Consider the following 23,263-nt stretch of genomic DNA (forward strand, 5'->3'; position numbering starts at 1 on the left):
ACTATTGACAAAGAAGGAGCACAAGCATTTGTGGTGATGGAAGAGTTCTGTATCTTAATTGCGGTGGTGATTACTCAGTTGTATACATTTATTAAGAGTTGTCAAACTGTACATTTAAAATGAGTACATATTATGTAATACTTTAATAAAAAGTGATTTTTTTTAAATTTTATTTTATGTTAATCACCATATATTACATCATTAGTTTTTGATGTAGTGTTCCATGATTCATTGTTTGAGTATAACACCCAGTGCTCCAGGCAATACATGCCCTCTTTAATACCCATCACCAGGCTAACCCATCCCCCCACCCCCCTCCCCTCTAGAACCCTCAGTTTGTTTCTCAGAGTCCATAGTCCCTCATGGTTCGTCTCCCCCTCTGATTTACCCCCTTCATTTTTCCCTTCCTACTATCTTCTTCTTTTTTTTTTTTAAACATATAATGTATTATTTGTTTCAGAGGTACAGGTCTGTGATTCAACAGTCTTACACAATTCACAGAGCTCACCATAGTACATACCCTCCCCAGTGTCTATCACCCAGCCACCCCATCCCTCCCACCCCCACCACTCCAGCAACCCTCTGTTTGTTTCCTGAGATTAAGAATTCCTCATATCAGTGAGGTCATATGATACATGTCTTTCTCTGATTGACTTATTTTGCTTAGCACAATACCCTCTAGTTCTATCCACATCGTTGTAAATGGCAAGATTTCGTTTTTTTTGATGGCTGCATAATATTCTTAATATAATTAAGAGTCAGATAAATAAACAAAAGTTTTGAGAGATAGTAAGAACATGCAAACTGATTGTATGAAAGTAGGATAGGAAACCAAAGGCATTCTTCTTTGAAGTTTTCCAGATGGCTTTGCAAAAGATGCCGAGTCTGTAAACAGGTAGCGGGTGGGGACAAAATTAGTTGGAACTGAGCATTTTAGAGGAATTACAATGTCTCGTACTATTAACTAGAGAACAGCTCTCCTTAATCTGTTCTTTAGTTTACTTGCAACTATAAATAATTGCTTTAATAGCAAGTCTATACTTCAATAAGTGTGAAATACTTTTGATCCTTGCAAATCTCCAAGTTCAAATATCACTGTACAGAGTAATCATATTGATGTTGTGGATAGTAGGAGGTGGACTCAGTGTGCTCACTGGCATAAGGACTTGTTTTTCTTCTTCCTTTCTTTTCCTTGCAGATATAAATGCTAGTTAGTATTCCCAGGTAACTTCGAATAAATCTGAGAGAAATTTTGTTTTTCAGAGGACTTAAATGTTGTAGCTTTTGTGAATTTCACTAACCTGGGATGGCTGAGGTTTGAAACTAGTTTAGGGTAGCATTGCAGAATTATTTTCAGAAAACTAAACAGATGTTTAGTGTTAATAAGCTGATGAAGATATTATATTTGACACTAAGTTTTCTGAGCATTGCCAGGTATTAAATTGTGGCATGTGATCTCTTTTTTAGGACTGAATTTAAGATAAGCAAATCTGCTCCTTTTTGAGTAATATGATCACTGACCCGTATTTGTTACATTATTGGCACTGTCATAGTTTTGGTTTATAAATAAGCCAGCTTAATGCCTTACAATTTTCTTTCTCTCACCATGTTCCTTAGTTCCCCAATTTAAAAAAATACTATAAAAATAAAATATTATTGATCTGTCTTTTTCTCGTCTTTCAAGTAGACAAAAAATAATAATCCCTGTGTAAAGTCACTGGTGTAATGGGATTGGCTACGCAAATTTGCAGATAAAATGTATACTAGAGTTAAATTGCTCTGCATAATAAAAGAGAGGAATTCGAAGAGCTCCTGGAATAAACCTGTGGGAGAAAATAGCCATCAAGGAAGCTGGGCACTTCTTGGTGGAAGGGGAGAGGTATGAATGTGTTCTTTAATGAAATTAAATAGATGCCGAGTTCTACATTAGCTTGAATATAGGATGAACACAGTGAGAGCAAAGGAATCCAGTGGAATCAGAAGATAAAGGACACTCAGATCTGGATTATAGTTAAATTGGTGCGAATGTTCATGTTAATTTTGAAGGCAAGCTGGCATTCATTAATTCACTTATTCATTAACTCATTTATTCATTCAATACATATGGCATGGAAAGGTCTTTAATGTTTCAGACACTGTGCTAAGTACGGTGTCTGTGGTAGTTAACCCAACAGACATCTCAGCAATCAGGCAGCTTGTTATTGAGTGGGAATAGGAGATATTGAACCAAAATCACACCAGTAACTGTAAAATTATATTTTGATAATTGCTATAAAAAAAGCAGGATGCTGTGAAAACGTGTAGGAAAGGGAACTAATTTTGACTGTATCATCAAGGAAGTCTACCAAAGGAAGGGAATTAAGTTCACACCTAAAGCACAAATAAGATTAATCCTGATGAAGACAAGAGAAGAGAATGTTGCCACAATTTATTTGTTAGGATTTGGTACAATAGCAAGGAACAGAAAATCCAAGATAGCTTTAAAAGGATTTTATTTCACTCCTACTTGCAAAGCTTAGACTAAGGCAGTCTAAGGCTGGTAGTACTCACCAGCCAGAGGAATCCAGGGATATTATTCTATTTTATTGTTCCACTATGTATAGTTCCAAGGATGCCTCATGGTTCAAGATGACTGATCCAGCTTCAGCCATTTCATTAGCATTCCCATCAGCAGAAAAAGGACAGGGAGGAAGAAGGGCATGTTTCGTCACTCTAAGAACACTTCTTATACGCAAAGGGTTTAAGTTAATCACATGCCCACATGTATCTGTAACAGGGGTTGGGAAATGTCTTTAAACAGGCATATGCCCAACTAAAAGGGTTTGTTTTTATAACTATAGAAAAAGAGGGCTAGGTGTTCTGATTCTAAAGACAACTGGGAGAGGAGAGAATGTATATTGGGAGACAACAGTCTCTGCTGGAGAAAATTGTATGTGAAGTTCTAGGTAGGAGGAAGCTTGATATATTCCAGGAGAGAGACAGTGTAGTGTGTTTAAATGTTATGAGCAAAGGGGAGGAAGAAGGGTGGTGGTGGGACAAAACTAGAGAGGCAGGTAAGGGCAAGTCATATCCTGCCCTTTGGATCATGAAGAATTTTGAATTTTACTTAAAGAATGCTGAAACGTGAATGCTTTTAAGGAAGAGGATAACATGTTCATATTCTCGTATTAAAAAAATTTTTCTGGTCACTGTGTGAAGAGTAAGTTAAAGACAACATTGGCAGTGTATATGAAGTTTAAAATGGTTGTACTTTTTGGCATACAATTGCATATTTATGAATTTATCCTAATAAAATAATCAGATAAGTACAAAATCTAGAAAGACATGCACTGAATGCTTATAGTAGGAATGAGTTTAGAAAAGCTTCACTTTCTCCTTTAATACCTTTTAATTTTGAATGATTTGTTTTACAATAAGCATGTATTACTTTAAATTTCATTAAAAATCAATAAACTAATTTCATCTTTTGAAAAACAAAGACAAAAACACTTGGGACTTGGTAGCCCTAATCCTAATGGTTATCAAGCCCAAGTTTTGTTTTTCAAAAATAGGTTTCAAGATATCCCAAGGAAACCATACAGGCACCGCCAAGAGTACAAAGATGTAACAGTGAAGTTTAAGGATGGAGGAAAAGCCAAATATGACAACACACACAAATAATCTATAAAATAAAATAAGCCTTTCAATCCTAGAGGAAAATGGGAAAGCCTCGTGAATATAATACATGTGGGGTGAGGACTGACGTGGAACTACCCTAAATATTTTCCCAATGACTAAGCCACAGAATGACAGCTCAGGACACCATTCACAATTAGTTTTACATACCATAGGTATGTAAGTTACAGTAATGTTTTTTTCTACTCAATTATCATTTCTTGAGTTGTCCAGATTGCTGACTCCCATTCCAAATGGTCTTCCTTTGTTTGGATCTCCATTTCTAATGGTTGCCAACCTTCTGGAGTCTGCCTTTCTGCCTGGTCCCTTTGCTTTGAGAGTTCAATTAGATGATTGTCCTACTTTTCATTTTGGTTTTTGTATTTCTGGTAGGGAGAGCAACATTCTTGTCTATTCCATCATCCCATTTCCCCACCCACACATTGCTTTCCTATATTCTGGCTAAGTCCAGTGCCCCAGGTTTCCTCCAGCGACATTTGGACAGGACATGGATAGCCTCCGTCTTTGCCCCACCATGTTTATAAAGACATGCGTTAGGGAGTTGACTGGTGAGGACGTAAAGGGGTTCTGTGGGATCATAAGTGGCCCTTAATCCTTAACTGCATGGACTTTAGAATCTTAAAGAGTAAAGGCCTTCAATTATAAACTGTCACAGAAGAAAGATTTCTTTGTGGATATTCTGAACATCTTGAATATCTATCATCAGGAGTTTGGTTCCATGGTGTGGAAGAAAGATTATAGCACCTAGAGTCAGAAGACTTGGATCATAATTTAGTCTCATTTGTAGGATGATCTTGCAAATTGAATAATTTGCAAGAAGATCAGCTTCTTCACTTGTCAAACAGGAGTAATCCCAACCCTACTTTCTTGGGCTGTTCTATGTCTGAAATCATTTTTTTTTAACTTCCATTTATTCACATTTCATGGATTATTACACTTACTCAAAAACTAATTAATACAAACTGAGATTACATTGACAATTCAAGTATTTTAGTTTTAGAAAACAATTTCCTATGTAAAATAGAAAGCAAACAACTTATCTGGTTGCTAAGAAGTCTTAGATCTCTTATGATCGCGTCTGCGTCAAACAGAGTGTAGTCCTAATCCTCTGGCCAAGAACGCCCAGGGGCTTAGAGCGGGACTGGATGCGCTCCTCCCGGTCCCCTACTGGCACGCCAGTTTCTACTACAGATTCTCACTTTCAGAGTGAGAACGAATACCCAGGAGTTTGGGAATGAGCCACTGGGTTTGCAAAGCCTTCATAATGCACCGTGCTTGCATTCTGACTTTGGAAATCAAAGAACTGACAGATGCTCAAAAGCAGACATGTTTAACTTCAAAATGAAACCAAAAAAAGGTCTTTCTCAGTGATAACTTGTCTTTTCCTCTCCCCCAGAACAGGTAGGTCCTTTCTGGCATGCAGCATATCAAAAATATGATTTAGAACTGAAAGAGTAAAGCTATAATCCTTTTCAAGAAAATCAATTCATAAATGGTCAGCCTTGTCCTTCCCTGGAAAACACAATTTTAAACTGCTTTAAGAACTGGACACACATTTTCAGTCTGTAATTCTAAAAATGAAAACAGCACAATGCTCATTTTTTTGCTTCCTGGGGACCGCTCGAAAGGAGAAGGACACACACCAGTTTAAAAAAGGCCACTGGGACACTCAGTATTTGTCAAGATGCAACATTACTGATTTCGGATTAAAGGTTGAAAAACACCTCCCTTCAGGCCACACAGATGATATACTTCATAGATCCTCCAACTAAATACAAAAATTTCCATCATTTTTTAAGCTATAAAGCACTATTATAGATATTTATTACATTATGTTTATGCCATGATGAAAAATATGAGGAGATATCTAGATAGATAGATGATAGATAGATGACAGATAGATGATAGATAGATATATCACCTCACAAGGAAATCGTATTTCCTTAATGCTAGACTGATGTAATTATTTTAGAAGTATTTTTCTTTGAGCTCAAATTTGTCTCCCCATGGTATTTATGACTTTAGTCCTTTGTGACAGTGTAAAGCTGGTCCAATCTTTCATCCACATAATTACTATGTATTAACCAAGAAAGATAATAGGCTCAAACCATGACAATTTCGGTCTATATTCTATGGAAGAATTTCTGGAACTTTAGGAACACAGTTGGGTCTCCAATAAAAAGTTTCAAACACGTTGGGAATAAAGGAAACTCCAAGTTTAAGTGTGTTCATGTGGCTTTCTTTTCATAAATAATTGAAGATTATTTTGATAAAAATCTTTCCCAGGCATTTTTAATTGTAAAGCAGCAAGTGGAAAATTGTTTTTTTTACGCAGCTAATTTATATGCTGTCTTTAGGGGGCAGTACTAAACCACTGATAAATCTTGTTATTTCTGCTAGTGTTGCTGGTAATGGTTAGTATAAAGTAAAACTAAAATAACTATAATGAGATTTGCAATGCAATTATATATACCCCTTAATATTAATAAAATTTTCTAGGTAGTTAAATGAAAATGATCGTTTGAAATCATTGATAATTCATTCAATAAATAATTGTTAAATTCTAATATGCATACACATTGTAAGAGATACAAATGTGAATAAGGCAATGTTTGCTTTCAAATAACTTACAATTAACTATGATAAATAAGTTGTGTTGTGTGTGTGTGTGTGTGTGTATATACAGCTCTTTCAGGATAAAGATAATAATAAAAATGCCAGTATGTATTCATTATTTTTTACGTGCCAGTCACTGTCACGCAATTAATTTTATCCTCATATAGCCCTATCAAATAGGAATTATTATTTTACCTACTTTTCAAATAAGGAAACTAGGATTAATAAGATTATGTGATTTGCTCAAAGTAACACAGCTTGGAAATGGCAGAGATGCGATTTAAATGTATATCTATTTAACTTCACAGCTACTTCTTTTTGCCATGATGCCATCTATCATCTCTAGGTGTATATGAAATATCATAATACACAAACTCACACAAAGAGCTATAGACCTTTAGAAGAGAGCCGTATCATTTTCTGTTTGTGGGAAATCTGGAAAGAAGAAATCTGAACTGTATTTTCAGGAATCAGTGGGATCATAAGAGAATAATAGCTAAAATGGCAGTTAATATGTATTGAAACCTTATGTGCCAGGCACTTTATTTATTACCTTATTTAATTATCAGGAAAAAAATTCTGAGAGAGGTTCTACTATATTATTTCCCATTGAGTAGATAAGGCAAGTGAGGCTGACAATGGTCATATTTGTCAAATTTGTAATATCTGACAAAAATCATGCTAATAAGTAGGCAAACTTAAACTCTTTTTTTTTAAAGATTTTATTTATTTATTTGAGAAAGAGAATGAGAGACAGAGAGCATGAGAGGGAAGAGGGTCAGAGGGAGAAGCCGACCCCCGCCCCCGCCGCCGAGCAGGGAGCCTGATGTGGGACTCGATCCCACTAGGATCATGACCTGAGCCAAAGGCAGTCGCTTAACCAACTGAACCACCCAGGCGCCTGCAAACTTAAACTCTTAACCAGTGCAATAGCTGCGTGGAGAAGTAAGATGGAAGGCATAAATAAATGCATTGAACATTATTAAGGAAGGGTAAACAATTCCACTTGGTTATAGTCTGGAGGAGTATAGTAGAGGAAGTAAAAGTGTTGAAATATAGTTTGACCGTAGAACCTTGAGGAATTTGGATATTATTTACTGTACAATGGGAAATAATTTATGAGATTTATGAGCAACGAAGAGACATAAACAGGGTTTTTCTCTGGAGAGAAGAAAGGAATTTCCCTGTAAGATCGGATCAAATAATTGTAGTACCATTAACATAAGTACAAAAGAACTGATTAATCTGTGAAATGTTGATAATTCTTACCAAGTATGTAATGATTTATGGTGTCATGCCATGTCAACATTGGTGGTCAACCAACAACTGATCATGAGTTGGTGAAGGAGATGCCTATTTGGTTATTTTATTCTATTTTGTAGACAGCATTGATCATACACATAGATGCTCTTGCTAGATTAAAGTTTTAGATGCCCCAAGATTTTCTCACCAGGATGTCTGTAGGATGAAAAATCCCTGTGATAATCATCTTTTATTACTGATTTGAGAAATGTGTTTTTATGAAAGAATGGGCAGCTATGTACAAAATTACAGAAATATTAGTAGTCACAGATAGCAAATTGCTTTCGGGAGTGTCATCATGTAGCAGAAATATATTAACAAATATACTTTTTAAAATTTAAACTGCAATTATATCAGCTCAGTTATTCAATATATTACCTTTTACAGGATATTGTTTTGAATGAGAAGCCATGTAACAGAGTGGTCAAGGGGGTTGGCTCTAGTGTCAGGCAGTCTGGATTGGAATCCTTTTTCTGCCACTTACCAGCTCTATGACCTTGGTTTTACTTGACCAATCTGTGCCTTAGTTTGTGTGAATTAAAATAATGACTAAGAATCCTATGACACTACAGTGTCACATAGTGAATGTTCAATAGATTATAGCTATTATTATTATTGTATCTTACAGGCTGTTGCTGCTTATGGGGCTTTTTAAGTTTATGACTTCTCAGTTTTTGAAAATTGATGAAGGGAAATTTAAGATGTGAATGTAGAAAAAACAAAGTCTTATATTTTATTCTTTTTAAAGATTTATTTACTTTAGAGATAGAGAGCATGAGCATGGGGACAGGGGGAGGAATAGAAGGAGAGGGAGAGAGAGAATCTTCCCAGCAGACTCCCCACTGAGCAAAAAGCCTGACATGGGGCTCGATCCCGTGACCCTCAGATCATGACCTGAGCTGAAATCAAGAGATGACTGCTTAACTGGCTGAGCCACCCAGGTGCCCTAAAGTCTTATATTTTAAATTCACAATTTTTGGGGGGGTCAAGTGGGTACCATTTACAATTTAATATATAGACTATTTTTACTAACTTCAATAATCATGATCTATCAGTGTGTGTCCAACACTACCTTCTGAAGACTTTTACCTTTCTTTAAAACAAAAAAAATCAATTTGCTGAGCATTCATCATGCTATTTGAATATGGAATTTTCATCAGTTTTGGCAAAATTCCTTGCATTTGATTTCCTCCTGTCTCTACATGGACCTCTTAATTTGATCCCCGATTTCTTAACTTTTAATTTCTCCTCATCTTTTGTTCTGTCTTCTGGGAAATTTCCTCAGACTTATTTTCCACATTCTACTGGGTTTTAGGTATTTGTTTTATAGCATTCTGTTCTTGTTTCATGGATGCAAATATTGTCCATTTCTCTGTGGATACTATCTATAACTTTTTTCTGTATATTTATTTTGGTCCCTGTTAAATGCTTCCTTCAAATGTGTGGTAATGCTTGGATTCTTGTTCATATTTACCTAAAACTGTTTATCTGGGTGGAGATTTTATGAGAGGTGGGCTTTACAGTAAGAGTTGAGGCGTAGGCCCCCATAATTTTACTAGGTAATTATAGATCTTTTTTTCTTGGGAGGTCAATTTCTGCAGAGGGGAATATATTCTGATCTCCTACCTGGGGGATATAAACCTAGCTGCCATGTTCTCTAGGGCAAATGTGGGCAGGCACTGGGGCGGGTTGGGAATCTACAACTACCAGATAGTCAGTTAATTTCTATAATCCCTTTGTTTCAATCCCACCAGAAAATAAACCTCCAATTTTTTGTCAGAGGTGAAGGTTTAGTTTTTTGGCCAGTTGAGAACATGGGCCTAAGGGTCTAACTCTTCCAAATATAGTTTCTATCCTGTTGCAGCTCCACCTGCATGTATATCTTCATGGGTAGTCAGTCTCTATGATTCTTAAGGCCTTTTGATGGTGCTGAGTCATAAATAGACATGCTGCTTATTCTTCCCCCTTACAGACATTTTGTTATCAGTTTTCTCAAGTTTGCTAGATCAGGCAATACCTACCCATTTGTTTATCATTATCCTAAAATTTTCTTTCATATGCTAATCTCTTTATCCATTTGTTTGCCATTATCTTAAAATTTTCTTGTTGTTGCTCCTCTGCTAATCTCTCTTCTGTTGTCCTTGTCCTTATGCATGTTAGACCATTTTTACAAATCCGTTTTCATTTTAATGGGATTTCAAGTAGCAAAAGTAAATATGCAGGCTCAACATGGAAGTCCCATTGTTAATCTTAAAAGTATTACCCCTGTTATACGTATAAGTATAATATAAAATTTTATGAAGTTCATTTTTTTGAAAAGGAGACATTGTGAAAAAATGTGCTTTTTAGCAGTTCCTATTTCAATAAAGTATTTTCTTGCTATTCCTCTGACTGCATTTAGAAATGATAAGATTTCTCTAATTTGTTGCTACTGAGATATTTTTTTAGGTCGTTTTCATGTCTATTTTTCATTATGAACTTTGTATCCTAAGTCTTTCTTACCCAGTTTTTTCACTTTCAATTTTTTTAAACATTCAACTTAAATTGAATTATACAAGTTTTTTTGTCTTAGTCCCACGGCACAGCCACATAACTATGGTGAATATTAAGCTGATTTTGCTTGCTAACATACACTATAAGAAAATAATGTGATTTAATTGATGTTAAGATATCTGAATAACATTGATATAATATATTGGTATAATATAAATTTAATTTCAGAGAACTTCATCTACAATAAATTTGTCACCAGGAGAAGTGGAAGAAGAAGATGATGATGAAAACACTTGTGGGCCCTCAGGACTCTGGGAAGCATTAACTCCTTGTAATGGATGTAGGAACCTTGGCTTCCCCATTCTTGCACAGGTAACAGTTTGCTTTTCTTAAAATATAATAAAACATAAAAATACTTGCCTACGTTTTTAAGGAAATATTTTTTCTCTCTTCCTGAAGATCCAATTAATATCTTACTCATTTTGTAATATTTCTTCAGTCAGTAAAATATTTATTTAACTTGCTGTACATGTGTGTATATGCAAACATATACTTTACATCATTTTATGTAGTTGTGTTATTTTGATCATAATGCTAGTTCCTGAAAAATTGAGTTGGTTTTGAGATTTTTAATATTTATGATCTAGAAATAGTTCATTTAAAGAATGCTCTTTCAAATTAAATTACAATTTTTATTAAAATAATAGAAAATGATTTACAAGGAAACACACAAGGGCTCCTTAAAAGCATTGTCACTGATTTTTTTTTAATTTTTTAGCACAATGGAACATTGTAGAATAACGTTCACCATTGAAAATTATGTAGGACAATCCAAAAATGAGACCAAAACTCTAAAATATTGACTATAATTTTGAAACCATCTCATTATTTGTTAAGTCAATTTTATTCTATTGCATTACCTTCAAATTGCTGTTGTGTATTTTGGACGACAAGCTTATGGAGGAGTTTCAGAAATAAGTAAAATTATCCAGAGCTAGGAAATTTGAAGCCAAAATGAAATTATGTAAAAAAACTTAGTACAAAAAACAATGTAATGGCAAAGATATGTATGTGTAACTACTAAGTGGAAAAATAGTCTTGGACAGAAAATAATTTGCAGTAATTGTCTAGAATAGTGTTACATCTCAAAAATATTATTTTGTTTTGCCTTAAGTATGAAGCAATTATGTCTAAGAAAAAAATCACATTTTTCATGTCTTATGTCACAAACTGATCATAGCCATTCAAATTCCAATATTAATTTATTGTAGAGAAAATCAAACCAGCATATAGTACTTAAAAAATCTCTTCACCTTAACATGAACTATTTTTAGGACTTTAAGACACTATCCTAATCATTGCAGAATTGTTATCAATATATACTGGACCGTGAGTTCCAGAAAGGTAGAGACTATATATTGTATTACATCTATTTCTAAGACCAACATAGTTCCTAGTATATTGTCAGTAGTAAGTAGCAGTTGAGTGGAACAATGAACAAATGTGTATATATGGCTGTTTTCGTTTCCTCACTTAAAGAGTTTTACCTCATATCTGTAAGGAAATAGAAAGGGAATGAAAGAAACAGATTTTATTACTATAACCTCATCTGCTTAACAATTTACTAGTAATTGAATGCTTTTATCTATTTTGCTTTTATCTATTTTACTTGTTTCATAAGATAAAGTCTTAGGGCTCTGAGCTATCAATAATATATGACTACAATTTGATTCTCTGCCACCTTCCTAAACATTTATTTTTTTCATTTTATTAGGCTTGGTAGTAACTTGATTTTGGTTTACAATTTTTTAATACTAGATATTTTTCTTTGGCCATTTTCCTGTGAAATTAGCAAATAATAATATTTTAGTAGTTACATTCACCACAAAATGTTTCCCAGTCTGCAGCTTTCCCCCTTAATTTGTGTATGTGAGTGTATTTTCTGTAGTTTTTTAAACTATCAAATTCTTTAAAATTCTTCAGCTCTTTTTTGTTTGTTTAATTCACCTCATCTAGAGATAATTCCCATTTCTCTCATTATATTGCATCCTGTTTGGCTTGGATTTTCTTCTGAAATCTCTTATTTCTGTTGTCCTATTTTTAAAACTACATGACTCAGTTTTGATATTTTTACATATAATGCAGGAGAAATCATGATTGCGTTAATTAGCTGACATGATTGCCTGCTGTTAAAAATTTGTATTTTATAAAAGTACCCTTATTGGGATTTTAATTGTTACTGCATTACATCTATGAATTTACTTGAGATGTAGTATCCTTTTTTTTTACTCTATTTAATGTAATGAATGAAGAGTAGAATTCTTTTATTAATATTCTTATCTGGACTTCTACTAATATTTTCAATTTGCTGATGGACTCTCCTTTAACATATGTTTGTGTATCTAGAATAAATTTTAATACATTTGTTGTGACATTGGAGACATGATATCAAATGTAAATTTGTCCTACAACTTGCAATAGCTTTGAACTCAGGACTTTCTGGGCCAGCTTCAAAATAAAAGTTTTCTTAAAATTTCATGAATAACAGGATTTTATTTTGAAGTTGTTTTTTTAGACCTGAAATAAAAATCATTAAGCCAACCACTGTGCATATAAGGTCTCATGAACAACCACTACCTTACAGTTTGGTATAGGAGCCTTTGGGATCAGTGGAATTAGAATAGTGCTATGCAAATTTCTGTATACTCAGATTTGTTGGATTCAAATAAAATACATTTATTTCACATTTATAACCCTTAATTTAATTGGATCCAGCACACATGTATCAAATATCTTCTATATTCAAAGCATAGTGCTAAGCTTCAGAAACAGGATTATGGAAATGCAGACTTAATTAAAACTATGTGATGTGTTACTTTTAGAATCTTAAATAGATTTTTTACTTGCAAAATTAGAACACTGGTTGATCCTATAGATCTTACACTTCTAAAATTATCTAATCTCTAGTTTTTGTCTAGATTTTGAATTGATCCTATATTCAAGTTTTAGCTAATTGTTTTGTTTTTCTAGTTTTAATATGGCATTTTATTCTTCCATTGTGATGAGATGTTATTTAGAATTCTAAATTTTCACAAAGAAATTTAGAATTTAAATAACATCAGATAATTAAAATGAAGATTTATAGAATATGTTGGGTACTTTAGTATAATTCCAAAGCAGTTAAATAATATTTAAGTTGGGTAAAAAACATGAACAAAGAGACTGGGGAAATAAAGCCCTTTCTAGAAAGTATAATTAGTTTTTCAACATTCCTGACAATAATATTTTTATAATAAATAATCTTTACCATTTGCTTCTGTCCCTGGTTATATATTTTGGGGATTTTAGAATTTTTTTTGGTTAATATATATAGATGAAAAATGGATGAGGGTCTTCGAGAGTAATCTTTAGCATTTTATTCTGTCATCTGTGCATTGAATCACAAATATCAAGTTAAGGGAAAGTTAAAGATAGGTCAGAGCCTGATCAGAAATTGCCATTTGTTTTTATTGCTACCCTTCCCTGTTAATAGAGCATATGTTATTAGAGCAGAGAATTTGAGTTGAATTGTATTAGGGTGGATGATATTGCTTTCCTCCACAGTCTTATATGAGATACCCACCTCTGCACCATGTGCAGTACAGGGCTCTGAAACTCTTTCCTAAAGAGTCAGTCCTGCTGGGTGGAGACCTCTGGCTTCCGTCCTGGTCACTCATGTAGGCTTCACTCTGCAAGGTTGTAATGAGGGGGTCCCAATACTGAGCTGTTAGCAGATGGATTTGCCAATAGTTTCTGCTCTTGGAATCACCATATTTATGCTGCCCTCTGGGAAGAGGCCAGTAACTCCTACTGATGTGCTGGAAATAACCTCTGAGTAGAAGAAGGGCATGCAGCCCTTGCTAACAACAATATTCATGTCGAATGCTCCCACTATGGCCATTCTAGCTGTGCTTCTGGATCTGTGAAGGCTGCTCCTGTCGCCATCCCTGCCATTTTATCTGATACTGCAGGCTTTGTGACTGCAGAAGTGTGTGAACTCTTGAAAGCAGTATGTGTGGGGGGCATGATGAATTCATTCCTCCCTAGCATAACCATAAGAGGTGGCCCCAAACAATTCAGGGTTCATGTGAAGACTCCTGATGTCAACTTGATCTTGATCCCTTCCAAAGAAATGAATGACACTTGCCTATGGGAGAGACAAGCAAGTGAAATAAAGTGAGACTTTTTATTCCTATCGCTAAACAGTAAGAGCCTATAATAATCTTGAGTTCTCAAGTCCAATCTCCCATTTTTGCAGGAATTCTCCTCTTCAGTATCTGCAAGAACATTATTGTAATTCACCAGCGAATATCCTCATATGCTTTTTTGTATACACTTGTGTTAGTATTTCTGCTGGCTAAGTGGCATGCACTTTAATATTCTGATAGCTACTAACAGTGCTCACAAGCACATCCCTCTGCCAACGATGTATAAAAATCAGTACATGGTGATCATGGGGAGACATGGGGGGAGGGTATGGTCAGGATGCCACAGATGGCAATACAATAGTGGACATGAAAATAAGAGTTGCTGACAGCTGAGGAAGCTCTGAAATACAGCATTGGGGAATACTTTGGAACACCTAGAACCTCCCCAATGTGACATGATCTCCAAATGGAGGCTCTTTTGGCCCTGAACCCATTCAAATGTAATGAATTTTCTAGGTGAGCCTCACTACCAAAGGCTCTGCAGGACTTTTAGCTGTTCTCCCACAGCACCCTGGCCCCCCCATCCTTTAGAGTCTCTGTGAAGACTTACCGCTGGGCTCTTGTCCTCCTCTTCAAACCCACTTATGTCCAGTGTGTCTCCAACTGGGATGGCCTGGGAACCACTGTAAGCCTCTACTGGTGGTCTCAAAATGTAAACAAGATTTTCCCAATAAACAAAAAGATCTTTTGTATTAGAAGGGTGACACAGCTGAAGGTAAAAAGAGCGGCCAGTGGCAAGCTTCAGGCGGAGCTGCTGTTTTTTACCATTATGGATGGATATTGTTACAAACTTCAAGGGAAACAGTCTGGTTAGCTCTAAGATCTGTGTAGACTTGTGATCTTTTTCCTGGGTAGCAGGGCCATATCTGTCATAGTCATCACAGATAGCAGCTCGTCAGGCCAGCAGCATGACGTCAGGTAGTGTGAGGTGGGGGCTAGTGTGAACGATGCCCACAGTCACCATTCGGGCACGGTTGTGCACGTCAATCACTTCTCCTTTTTTACTGACCTGTATAAAGTCACTCTCAAACACTGGGGCATGCTTGAATATAGTATACTCCCCCTTATACAGTTGTTGCTGCAGTTTCCCCATGGAGGTATTAAACATACCCATTGCAGGGCTGCTTTGGGCTGTGTAAAGTGGTAACTTAGATTGGTTGTTCATGGCCATCTTTTATCAGGACTCCTAGGGGTCCTCCACACTTTACCACCCTTTACAAGGTGTCCTATTTCCCTGGTTTCTCTAGCAAGTGGGTTAGCAGTGGTCTTTTGCAGGCTTTTTTTTTTTTTTTTTTTAATCTCTGAGCAACTGAGACCAGGGTGGGGGTACTGATTACCAATTGCTCAGTGCTAGAGACAGTTGCACCTGCACCAGACTGTGCTCTGCCTAGAGCATGGAGATATCGGGGTGCACAATGTTAGGGACCCAGTAGATGACAGGGTGCTCAGATGTTGAGTGCAGAAATTGGGGCCCCAGTAGATGTTACCATGTGCAGATGTTGAGGAGCAGAGGTCAGGGCCCCAGTAGATGTCAAGGTGCATAGATGTTGGGGCCCCAGTAGATGTCAGGGTGCACAGATGTGGAGGCCCACAGAGGTCGGGCCCCAGTGGATGTTATGGTATACAGATGTGGAGGAGCAAGAGATCCCGGCCTCAGTAGATGTCAGGGTGCGCAGATGTTGAGGTGCTCAGATGTTGGGGTCCCAATAGATGTCAGAGTGTGCAGATGTTGAGGCGTGTAGATGTCGGTGTTCACTTGGACTGGGGAGGGGCCTCCTCTTGAGCCTGACACACTGGTTTACAATAGCCTCTGTTCTTTTGGATTACACAACCTCACTGCCAATTGTATACGTACTGCTCCTCTCCTCCCAAACCGAAGCCTCCCCCGAGGCTTAAACCACCTCAGAGGACCCCTTTTATCTTCTCCTGCCCATTGTGACCTGTGCCCACCACACACTTTGTCTCTGTTGCCCAACAGCCCCTCCCTCAGAGCAGGGACACTGTCCTCTCCACCTCACCCCACCCGTCCTTACTACACTGCCCTGACTGCCATAGCTCAGCACAACCCCCTGCCCCAGGGACCCACTGAAGGATCTTAATACATATTGACAAATTTGCTTTCAAAAAGGTTTAGGCAGAATTTCTGTTAGGTATGAGTTTAAAATATACACACTCTCTTATCCAGTACTTTTAGTTGTAGCCAATTAGAAGTAATTGTAGACAATTTATCTTGAAGAGAGAATTGGACAAGTTGGTAAATAGGTTAGTACAGGGTGTTTATTAAGGTTTATTGTAGCAAAAAAAGATAATAAATAAGATTAATATCTTACAATCAGGGTTTGGTTAAATAAATTATGGAACATTCTATGATGCAATACTCTGCAGTCATAAAAATCATTATGTAGTTCCCTATTTGACATGAAAAGATATTTCTGATTTTTTTTTCTTATAGATAAAGAGCAAAGCAAAAAGATTTCAAACAAGTGTTATATGTGTGGTCCAATTTATATAAGATCATCTGTGTATATGTTTGTATATGCATGTATGTTCAGTGAAATGTTTAAAGGGCTTATCTCCAGATGGTGTAACTTTTATTTTCCTTATACTTTCTATTTTTATTAGGATAATTTCTATTAATGGGAAAAATAAAACTGTTTTTATTAGCAATTTTTTTTACAGCCATGATACATTTTATGTTTTGATACACCCTCACATTGCTGATGAGATTTTAAGCTTTTTCCTAGACATCTCTATGCTGATTATACAGTGAAAAGAGCCTTAAACATTCTTAAACATTCTATTCTTACCGCTATCATATTGTATATGTATAAAAAAAGTCTGAGAAGTTTTGCCAACTATTGTAAATGTTATCAATGCAATAAGATTAAGATATCTTTATTGGCATAATGGTATACATAACACACACATACACATATGTAAAGCCATAGTTTTTGAGTCTTTAGTTTGTTCTATAGGTCAAAACAAACATTTTTCTTCCCTTCATATTGAAATATCTGGTTATTTCTGTTAATATGAGTATTTTCCCTTTTTTATTAAGAAGCCTCTTAACATACCAATAGCAATTTTTACTGGCCTGTTTAAAGTCCTTGTATCTTAATTTCTACTTTATGTCTCTATTACTTATCTTATAATTAGAAAAAACAATAAGCCTAATATACAGTTAGTAATCAAACTAACATTTTAAAAGTATCTCAGTGGTTTTGGTGTTTTTTGAAAAGAATAACTAGCATTGGACACAATAATTTAATTTAGGTGCTTTAAAAAAATAAAGTGAAAATACACCTGTTTTCTTAAAAGTACTTTTATGCCATGCACATATATTACAAACTATTTATCTTAGGGTTCCATTAGAGCATGAGATAATTGCGTTGTCTCCAGGGAAATCAGACACTGCAATACTTGTAGGTCCTATGGATTTTCAGAAATTTTTCCAGACCATTCATTAGACCAACAACAGTAGAACTCCTATTATTGGCCTGATAATCATCATGTGTAGCATTCTGGAAAATATATCTCTATTTTCATTAATCTGGTATAGTTTGTTTTGAACTCCCCTAGCCATTTAGAAAACTACCTTATTAATATTTGCCTCAAAACTTAAGTTCAAATGGCTAAATACAAATCTACCTGAACCTGAGATTAAGGAATTCTTTTTATGAGAATGCAGAAGCTTTCTGTATGCTTGCTCTTAGAACAGATTTCCATAGTTAGGCATTAGATATTATTAAAATAAATTTATGCTCCCTGTCCTCTATATTAGAGTTGTGTCATCGAGTAAATCATTTAACTTCCCTGGGTCTTATTTTTCTCATCCTTGAAATTGAGATGACTCATTAGGTATCTTTCAGCTTCAGAATAGTTATGATTTTTATGATAGAGATTTAACTTTTTCTCCCCATAATGAAACTACTATGTACTTTGGAAATACTCCAAACAATAATAATGAGTCAAGGAATTATTCAGATCTCAACAGCCCTTGGGAATTGTGTGATTCAATATATAGTCTTATTCTGTTGCTGAACTTCTTGCTGAAACTTTTAGAAGAACCAACATTCAAAATGTTAGCTTAGTAATTTGGGCAGTGAATGAGGGGAGTGCTTAAAACAATGTAACTGAAAATATAGGTTAAACATTTTAGACAATTTAATTAATAATGAACATGGCTGTGGTAGGAAGATTAGTTCCCCCAAAAGATGTCCACATCTTGATCTTTACAAGTTGACTCCATGACATTACATGATAAAGATTCTTTGCAGATGTGGTTAAGTTAAAGATCTTGAGATGGGGAGATATCCTGGATTACCCAGGTGGGTCCAGTGTAATCACAATGGTCTTTATAAAATAAAGGCAAAAGGTTCAGAGTCAGAGGGATAAATGATGATGGAAGCAGAGGTTGAAGTGATGATGACCATGAACCAATGAATGCAGGTGGTCAAAAAGCAGGACCTCCCCTGGAGCCTCCAGAAAGAACCAGCTCTGCCAACATCTTGATTTTAGCCCAGTGAGAATCATTTTGGACTTTTGACATCCAGAACTGTAAAAGAATAAGTTTGTGTTGCTTTAAGCTACTGAGTGTGTGGTAATTTGTTATGGCAGCCCCGGGAAACTAATGTCTTGAAAAATACCTACATTGTCACAGTGTTTGTAGAAAGATGGATGTTAAAGGCACTACTGGTGAGGGTTCTGAAAAAAAATGAGGAGAATGGTAGAGAAAACCTATACCATCTTAGAGAATACTCAAATCATCATAGATAGAATGTTGGTAGACATGCGAATATTGTTGAAGGTGCTTCTGATAAAGACTGAGAAGTAAATGAGGAAAAGGTTATTGAAAACTGGAAGAAAGGAGGTGTTATACAGTAGCAGGAAGCCTAGCAGAATTGTGTTATATAGAAAGCAAAGTAGTAAGTGATAAATTTGGATATTGAACTGAGGAGGCTTCCAAGCACAGTGCTGAACATACAGCCTGGTTTCTTCTTGCTACCTATAGCAAAAAAGATAAATTGAGTGAATAACAATTTCTTTTTCAACAAGAGCATTCTTTACTTGAGACATACTTCAGAATACATGGTTTTAAAAGATACATATGAAACATTCCATCCAAGAAAAATAGAATACACATTTTCTTCAAGTATACACAGAAGAATCCCCTGGTTAAATCACATTTAAAAAGATATAACAAATATTATAAATTTAAGAGGACTGAAATCATACCAAGCATATTTTCTAGCCACAATCGTACAAAACTAAAGGTCAATAATAAAACAAAGCTAGAAAATCTAACTTTTAAGCAAAAAGAAACCAAGATGTGATGATTGGAGATATTTTCAGCCTGTCCAGATTGAAAAAGAGGCTAAAATTTGTAGATTCACTCTCAAGAAAGTGTGTCCCGGGGAGAAATCTAAAAGTGTGACTAGATAAGTTTTTTTAGTGCCCACGGGATCAAAAAATCAAAGTATTTCATCACACACAGGGCTCTTTGAAGAGATTAGGTATGTATCTCATAGATCTCCTCAGCCTACTCAGCACAATCTAGAGATGGGATTATCGAGGAAAGATCTGTGGAGGAGGCTTTTGTTTAATGGAATGAATCTCTGAGACATACATAAGATACCCACAGGGTCTGTGAGAATGGTATATCAGCAGAGATACTGTCAGTTAGGACTGAAAGGGGACAAGGAGAAAACAAAATAAAAGAAGGTTGTCGGATTTGTAAAGGAATGTATTCTTACAGACAAGAAACAGGCTTATAAAACTATGCAGTTGCAAATATATGTTAACTTTTATTAAATCGGAAGTAAGACTCATAGGACAGGGCTGAGGATGGAGCTGAGAACTAGAAAGGATTATTCCTAGTCCTTGAAACCTAGTGGACTTGGCCTAGTTGGTTTTCTAACTTGCTTATAACTGTTTACTCCCCCCCTTTTCCCCTTTCATTTCTCCCTCTTTGAATGGGTATATCTATAATTGTTATTCTATGCCCATCCTACCATTGTGCTTTGGGAGCAAATAACTTGTTTTCTAGTTTCAAAGATTCACAGAGGAAGAGGAATTTTGCTTCAAGATGGATTATATTCAGAATTTCTCCCATACCTGATTTAGATGATGAGATTTGGGACTTTTGAGCTGATAAGATTTAGATGAGATTCTGAATTTAAATTGATGTTGTAATGGGTTGCGCCTTGGGAGATTGTTGAGGTTGGGGTGAATGGATTTTATAGGTGGATAGATGTGATTCTTTGGGTCCCAGAGGATGGAATATAATAAACAATATTGTCTTCCTCCCTTTATAAATGTCCAGGTTCTAAACTGTGAATATGTTGATTTATATGTCAAAAGGGACTTTGCAGATGTGATTAAGTTAAAGATCTGAAAATGGGGAGGTTATCCTGGATTGCCTATGTGGACCCATTGTAATCATAAGGGTCCTTATAATAGGGAAGATGATATGATGAAGAAAGAGAAAAAAAAATTAAATGTTATGTTGCTAGCTTCAAAGATGGAGGAAGAAGCTATGAGCCAAGGAATGTAGGTGACCTCTTGAAAATGAAAAAAGCGGAGAACAAATTCTCTCCTAGAGACTCCAGAAGTAACAAGACCTGCTGACACCTTGATTTTACCCCTGTAAAACTCCTTTCAGACTTCGGATCTCAATAACTGTCTGAGAATAAATTAATATTGTTTTAAGCTACTAAGTTTGTGGTTAGTTGTTACAGTGACTAAAGGAAACTAATATGATGACTGTGAAAATTTGGTCAGTAGACATTTCATCTCTTATATACTCATTCAAGGAACAGAAGCTTGCTGTCTATGTCTAGGCAGAAGGTAGGAGTTGCAGGCATTTCCAGAGAAATGTATTTTAGCTTTACTATCAGCATTCATTTGATCTAGGTTTTTATGATTTTATGTAGTCATTTTAATAACTTTCAAAATAATTGCACTAAAACTTGACCATTGGAAAGTCTCCATTTTGTATATTTTTAGGAAACTATTATAATGATGATGATAATAGTGATGTTAAAAATAATATTTAGCATTTAGTGAGTGCCTACCCCATGCCGGGTATGGTGATAGACACTTTACATTCCTTATATCACTTAAATTTCACCACAATTCTATGAAATATTTTCACTTGACCTTGAGAAAATTAAGTTTCAAGAGATTAAGTAACTTGCCCCAGGTTGCTTATCTATAATGTTTGATCTATAACCCATGTGAATACTTCTTTATGAAATTTTAAAAAAAATTTCTAAAGGGCCCAGTTTCTCACAGTAAGTAAATCTGTATATTGTTTATTGTTCAGTATTTTTCACTGTAGCATTTCTCTGTTAAAGAGGATATCAGTAATTACTGATGTCATTCTTTTTTAGTGTATATTCAATTGATATGTCATTTTACATTATGTTTCCAGGGTGGTTGAGCTGCTAAATATATTTATTATTTATTCTACAGATTAAAAAAATTAATGGCTTGATAGGAATCTCAGTTCATTTAGAATCCCTCCACATTTCTCTATTCTTTTATGCATTCATCCACCTATTTGTTTTACAAATGTGTATTGACCACTTGTTACATGCAGGGTATAGAACACTAAACAAAATAAACATGCATCATGCCTCATGTTGTTTTAAATTTTGAGCCAGGTACTGTGAATGGGGATATAACATAAAGATTACATATGGTGTCTGCCCTCATGAACCTTAAAGTTTAGTTCAAGTAATTATCCTGACTGCTATTTATTGGTATAATCATGGACAAGTAACTTACCCTTTGCTTCCTGTTCTTTAAAATGAGGAGACTATTTTCCTGTTTATAGGATTATTATAAAGATCTTAAAATACAAACGCAAGTTTCTGTATAAATTCCTTCCTATACAAATGCAAATTGATCTTTTTCTATTCAGTTCTGGGCCTCTGAAAATAACACTGGCAATTTTGGTAGGATTTGCAGGTTAAAGAACAGTATGTGTAATGCAAACTAACTTCATAATAAGTGCATTAAGATAAGTGTAATATTTATTTGTGCTTAGAAAGTCTGGCAGTACGAGACTATGGACTTTGAAAAACAAACTGAGGGTTCTAGAGGGGAGGGGTTGGGAAGATGGGTTAGCCTGGTGATGGGTATTAAAGAGGGCACGTTCTGCATGGGAGCACTGGATGTTATATGCAAACAATGAATCATGGAACACTACCTCAAAAACTAATGATGTAATGTATGGTGACTAACATAACATAATAATAAAAAAAGAAAGTCTGGCGGTACATATGCTATGCAAATACTAGTTAATAATAGTTATATCTAGTAGTTCTATCTAAGGCTTACTATTTCAGGGGGACTTTAACTTCCCACATTATATACTTATATGTTGTTTGGATCATTTATAGTAAGCAATCTAATTTTCTAATAAATATTTTATATTTTGTGAAAAAAAATCAATGCCGTGCATTGTAAAAAGTCATGACAATTCATTATGTCACCATGAGTTTCCATAGAATAGTTTGAAAATAACTGCTTGCATCTGTCCTTCATCCATTCCTTCACTGATGCCATCCATTCACTCAATCATTCATTCATTTTTCATATTAGTCTATACCTTTCTAGGCATTTTTGATTCAGTTGTCTTTAATAATTTAAATTGCTATTTAAGAGGATTAGGTAGGGACAGCTGGGAGACACTGTGGGATGAATCGTTTGTGTGATTGTCATTGTATAACTTATTTTTATTAAGGACATCAGTTATTATTTGTCATTATTGTTTTAAGTCACATTTCCCTGATTATTAGTGAGAAGGAATCTTTTTCCCAAATGTTTAATGGGCATTTATATTCTTCTTGTGTGAATTACATACTTATTATGTTCAACAGTTTTTAAAAAGAATTGATTTATAAGTGTATTTTAATACAGTTAAT

General features: G+C 35.2%; 2 protein-coding genes across 17 annotated transcripts in view; one reads left to right on the forward strand and one right to left on the reverse strand.

Moving 5' to 3' along the window:
• ANKS1B (ankyrin repeat and sterile alpha motif domain containing 1B) overlaps positions 1–23,263 on the forward strand; it is a 1,105,044-nt gene that overhangs the window by 286,018 nt on the left and 795,763 nt on the right. For all 16 annotated transcript variants that reach the window (XM_027592180.1, XM_027592182.1, XM_027592181.1 and 13 more), the window contains one exon: positions 10,315–10,458. In XM_027592180.1, coding sequence (XP_027447981.1) covers positions 10,315–10,458 — 144 coding nt within the window. The remainder of the gene's footprint in view (positions 1–10,314; positions 10,459–23,263) is intronic.
• Positions 13,587–16,212, reverse strand: FAM71C (family with sequence similarity 71 member C). The gene is given in 2 exon segments (XM_027592208.1): positions 13,587–14,272; positions 14,884–16,212. Coding segments are annotated over 2 exon segments (735 nt in total). The 5' UTR covers positions 15,505–16,212; the 3' UTR covers positions 13,587–14,158.

This window comes from Zalophus californianus, chromosome 9, assembly GCF_009762305.2.
Source record: "Zalophus californianus isolate mZalCal1 chromosome 9, mZalCal1.pri.v2, whole genome shotgun sequence".
NCBI lineage: Eukaryota > Metazoa > Chordata > Mammalia > Carnivora > Otariidae > Zalophus > Zalophus californianus.